At 41.6% G+C, this 5,640-nt stretch overlaps 1 protein-coding gene across 1 annotated transcript; it reads right to left on the minus strand.

The window, feature by feature from the left end:
- Positions 1 to 3,340: 3,340 nt before the first annotated feature.
- On the minus strand, positions 3,341 to 4,444 carry LOC133035963 (uncharacterized). Its single transcript, XM_061112418.1, has one exon. It carries the CDS (start codon positions 4,442 to 4,444, stop codon positions 3,341 to 3,343), a length of 1,104 nt encoding a protein of 367 aa, XP_060968401.1.
- Positions 4,445 to 5,640: the final 1,196 nt, after the last annotated feature.

The following is a 5,640-nucleotide window of genomic DNA, read 5'->3' on the forward strand; positions in this document are numbered from 1 at the left end:
GTGACAAAGGCAAATTTAGATCCACCACCACCGGCACCTGAAGTACACGAGCCATCTACTTCAGCAGGTCCTTCTGCTCCAACCAGTACATCTGTGGACACTGACCTTGTAAAGAGGTTGGATAGCATTGAGGCCCGGCTGGAGAAGCTTGAGTCCCAGCACGAAGCCGTCATGTTGGCACAGACGGGGTTAGTAAATAGCCATCTCATTATGAGGCGGTCCTTCACAGAGAGTCAGAAAGATCTGAAGGAGACTCTACTGGCTAAGATGGACGAGTTGATGGCTATGGTAAAAGGAGCGCCCACACCTGGAGAGCCCACACCTGCACCGCAAAATGAGGAACAAGTGGAGAGTGATAACGAAGATGTCTTCCCAGAAGATTGGGAAGCAGATGATAACGAGGCACCGTCAACTCCATTGGAAGCAATTATCACGGCCATTGGGAATACACAATCACAGGACGAAGTCCTACTTCTACCTGGACCCCCAGAAAATGTGCCATTTGTGAGGAAGAGGAAGCCGCCAAAGTACTTGAACGAATACACTGCGAAAAAGAAAAAGAGGCGAGTTCTTCCAGAGAACGTAGACCCGGAGAGACCAGGAGACCGTAGATTGGTTCGTACGTTCAAGAGGTGGTTGATTGGAGACATTCCCAATGCCCGACCTAGGAATGTGCACACCGGTGTTGGCGATGTCAAGTTCTTCACAACTTTATTTCTTAGGGCGGAGTGGCTTCACGATGATGTAAGTATTTAATAATTAATTAGTATTTTTGATTTTTTTTGTAACATATTTTTTATTGTCGATGTGTTAGCGACAATGTCGCGACATTTTTGCGACATTGTTGCTGACACAGAAGTTTTTTCTTTATGTTTTATTTGTCGACATGTCGCGACATTGTCACAACATTCTCGCGACATGGTCACATTTTTTGTACGTTCTGTTTAACGACATGTCGCGACATTGTCACGACATTGTCGCGACATTGTCACGACATTGTCGCGACATTCGGCAAATTTATCTAACGACATTGTTCGTGACGTTTCACGACTTCATTTACGACATTGATTAATCTTCTCTTTTTTTTATGCAGCACATAGATGCCATATCACACTTGATGAGGAGGAGACGCCATCATTTTCCAGAGTTGTACCCTCAGCCAGGTGTGATTTTGGACACAACACTTCCACAATTCCTCATAGGCATTTGGAGCTGCCAGACTGGTGACAGAAGTACGTTCGAATGGCCAGATGCAGTGAACCAGTACTATCTAGGTATGGAGAGCCGTTACATGCCATGTTGGAAGGATTTGAACTTCATATACTTCGTCCTGTACTTCGATCATCGAAAACATTGGGTTGCTGTTGAGGTAGATATTGATATGTGGCAGATTCGGGTGTACGATAATGATTTATCATACACCACCGACGCACAGTTTGATGCCATCATGCTACCTTGGACTGAGTTGTTTCCACATCTGCTGAGGTCTACTGGCTATTATGATCAAGTGAACAACAACATTCTGAATGTGGACTTAGGGGACAGTAGCCAACTCAGATCAATGCATGCTAGACGCATGCCAAGTGAGGTGGTTCCCCAAAGTAAAACAAGGTAATTGTTAATATAGTATATTATTATTTCATTTGCCATTACTCTTTAAATGCAGTTCAGTCTCTAAATGTGTTTGTTGTTAATTTTTCAGTGGTGATTGCGGGGTGTATGCACTTGAGTACATCGAACACCTAATGCTGAATCGGTCCTTGGACAACATTACAGACGATAGCATGAGAATGTTCAGAGATCGGTGGTGTGTAGACTTGTTTTATCAGAACTTAACTTGGTGAAATATAATTTACAAGGGTTGTAATTTTTTTGTATTTTAAGAACTCCATTACAATTGTACAAACATAGTGGCATAGTTGTTTTTAGTACTGTACAGTTTTTATATATGGAAAAGTGTTCAATTTTAAAAATTTTACTTACATGTCGCTACAAAATCGTTAACATGTCGTTTAATGTCGAAAAAATTTAGTTTCTGAGTGTTTGGTTTCATGTCGCTAAAGCACCGCGAACATGTCGTTAAAATGTCGATAGTAAAATCATGTTTTGACTCTTCAGTTGATGTCGTCAATATGTCGCAATTATGTCGCGAAACGTCGATACGAAAGACGTTTCCACATTAAATGGTAATTAATGTGTGACATTTATTATCCCGCCTAACCAACTACTTCACTATGTCGATAACATGTCGCCCTGTGTCGTGACATGTCGCGAAAATTGTCCAGATTGCTTTGTGCATGACAAACATGTGTACAATTGTGTAATTCAATTTTTACATTTATTATCCCACCTTCCCAACTACTAGTTTTCTCTATAAAAGCCAATTGTCTATCTCATAAGTTACATATTTTCTTAATTTTTACCCCTACAAGATAATTCTCTTAGCAATGTCTACTAGAAGGAACAAGGGCAAATACCCGATTCTTACTCCTGAAGAGATCAAGCAGGAGCCTGATTGTGGGGAAATTACGCCTCAAATGCAAAAAGTGCTTGACGACATGAAACGTTTTGAAGATGAACGGCTTATGAACGAGTGGAGGTTTCTAAAACTTGAAAAAAAAATTAACAAAACAGGTGTATGGCCGGCTCCACCACCAGGGTTCCCCGAAGGCTGCCGTCGCTGCAAGTTAGGTTATTTAAATGGTAAACAGGTGAAGCCTGGATCTCTATGCAAATATTGCAAGGCTACATGTCGCTTCATGTCGCAAATGTAATCGTTAAACGTCGCTAGATATCGACTTTTCACTGAATAAATAAAAGTTCCATTAATGTCGCAAAATGTCGCAAAAGTAATCGTGAAACGTCGCTATTTTTAAATTTTTCCAGAATTGATAAACGTTCTTCCTACATCGCACCATGTCGCTAGTGTAATCGTGGAAAGTCGCAGTTTTTAAATTTTTCCAGAATTAATAAATGTTCTTCCTATATCGCAACATGTCGCTAGTGTAGTCGTGGAAAGTTGCGATTTTTTAATTTTTCCAGAATTAATAAAAGTTCTTCCTATATCGCGACATGTCGCTAGTGTAGTCGTGGAAAGTCTCAATTTCAGGACCTTGTCCAGGATAAAATAAATTTCCAAACATATCGTGAAAATGTCGCTACATATCGCAAAATGTCGTGAAATACACAATTATATACAAAAATCTGAGATAGTGAGAGTAAACAACCACATACACAGAAAATAATGTCGATAAAACATAGTCATACATAAAAAAATACAAGTAACATGTCATAAACCATAATAATAATAATGCATGCAATTTAAAAACGAAAATGCTGCTCAAACCCTGGCCTTGCAAGTAGCTTTGTTGTGTCCCAATGCGCCACAGTTTGAACATTTGCGTGGTTCCTTGACTTTTTGACCGTTCGATGGAAATCGGTTAGTCCGTAGTCTTCCTGCATTGCTCTTTCTTGGACGACCTACAGGTTTCTTCTCCACTGGTACACCGATTCTCATGTTCTGCATGTGTTCTGGAAGCACCCATTCATCCTCCTCGCCCACAACATTAATTGTTGCATCGTAAGTATTCTTCCACGTCTCCTTTGTGTAATAGGGGGATGACAGAGCGTAGACACTGACATTCTGAGTAAGCGCTGCGGCACATGCATGGGGACAAGGAATTTTCAACAATTGGAACATGCCGCAAGTGCATGTTCTCTCAACTAAGTTCACATCTCTGCCTTTTTCAAAGTCAAAACCGTCAGCACCTCTTCCAACATTAAACAATTGTGCAGCGTTACGTAGGACACTTCTACGTCTACCATCCTCGTGTTGCTTTATCAAATCTTCCTCAAAATGAGTTGCCAAAGGGGTAACACACTTACTTGCCTTATCGAGACGGTTAGCAAACCAATTTTGTAGTGTGAACCTTATGAACTCAACTAGAGTAGTTATTGGATATGCCCGGAATTCTTCAGTCAAGTTGTTAAGGCTTTCTGCAGCGTTGTTTGTCATGATGTTGTACCTGTCTCCTAGACAATAAGGACGAGCCCATTTTTCTAATCCTATATTGTCAACATAAGCAGCGATGGGAGGATCCATCTGTCGGAGCACCTGCAAATGTCTATCACATTCCCTCTTCGACCATGCGTAAGCGGCCAACCATATTTGCGTGTTACATACATCAGTCTTGAATTTGTGGGTGACATTCATAGAAATATGTTTGTAGCATGCACAGTGGCATGCTTCGGGGAAAATAACCTCGACAGCATGTTCAATGCTTTGATGCCTATCCGATACAAACACTAAGTTTTCAACCTCCCCAATTGCTTCCTTTAACTTCTGCAAGAAATACTTCCAAGAGTCATGATTCTCGCTGTCAACAATTGCAAAGGCAATCGGAAACAGTTGGTTATTTGCATCGTACGCTACAGCAACTAGCATTGTGCCCCCAAACCTTGTCTTCAAGAACGTGCCGTCGATACTAATCACAGGACGGCAAAACTTAAATCCCCTCCTACAAGCCCAAAGGACTGAAACAAGATTTGAACCTCGTTATCCTTTGTGATAATGTCCGTAATAGTACCGGATTCTTCGTTCCAAAGCACGTAAAAGTAACTGTGTAACCGACTATAAGCCGCCGCCGGCGTACCCCTCGAATACATAAGTCCCTTCTCTCGGCACCTCCAAGCCTTCTCATAGCTCATCTTGATCCCATACTCCTGAAACATATCCCTTTGTATGTCTTTAGCTTTGTACTTAGTTCCATCTGATTTGAACTTGTTCTTAATGAGGTGGCCAACAACCCATGGTGCTGCTTGACGGTCATCAGCATGTCTAGAATCCAGGCTACATGTGTGTTCGTTGTGGAATACAGTAACCTCAAACATGTCACAACGTGCCCTCTTCCTCCCCCTCACTCTCCATTTGCAATCTGAACCCCTGCAAGTTTCATAAAAAACATCGGTCCCAGACTTCTTCACCATGAACTCAAAATTCATTTTCAATGCAAACTTTCCAACCACATTTTTCAATTCAGTCTTATTTGTATACAGCTTGCCAACATATATTTCCCCTGAATGTGTACCAGTAAGAGAAGTTGTATAAACATTATTTTCCTCTATGTCTTCCCTTGTCCACACAATAGGTTTGAATTTTGTACAAACTTCAAAATCAGATGGTACAAGACTACGAGGAGGACACAGGCGCCGCTACCGGTGCCTGGTGTTTCGTGATTTTCACTCCGAGGGGTTCTTCTTTCTTGGTCTTTCCTTTGCTCCCTTGGACGTGGTGGAGATGGTGGAGGTAGTTCTAACCTTAAAGAAGGTACCTCTATAGGTTCATGAACTTCCAACTCCGCATCACCATCCTCGTTCAAATCTACTATAGGATCATTGTTGTAAAATGCACCATCAAACTCATTGAACTGGTCAAATCCATAGTCAACCCTATTATCCTCATCTATATTAGTAGGGGCCTGCTCATTCATCCCTACGGCTGGATCTGTTTCTGGGACAAAACTCCCAACAACACTTCTTGGGAGGACATTTGGCGGAGTAGGCCCCAAAAGCGCATGCCTTTTAACCTTAGTCACAAACAGTGGCAGCAAGTTCTCCACACTCATTTTTGCCTTCATTCTT

The sequence above is a fragment of the Cannabis sativa genome, chromosome 3, assembly GCF_029168945.1.
Source record: "Cannabis sativa cultivar Pink pepper isolate KNU-18-1 chromosome 3, ASM2916894v1, whole genome shotgun sequence".
NCBI classification, from domain to species: Eukaryota; Viridiplantae; Streptophyta; class Magnoliopsida; order Rosales; family Cannabaceae; genus Cannabis; species Cannabis sativa.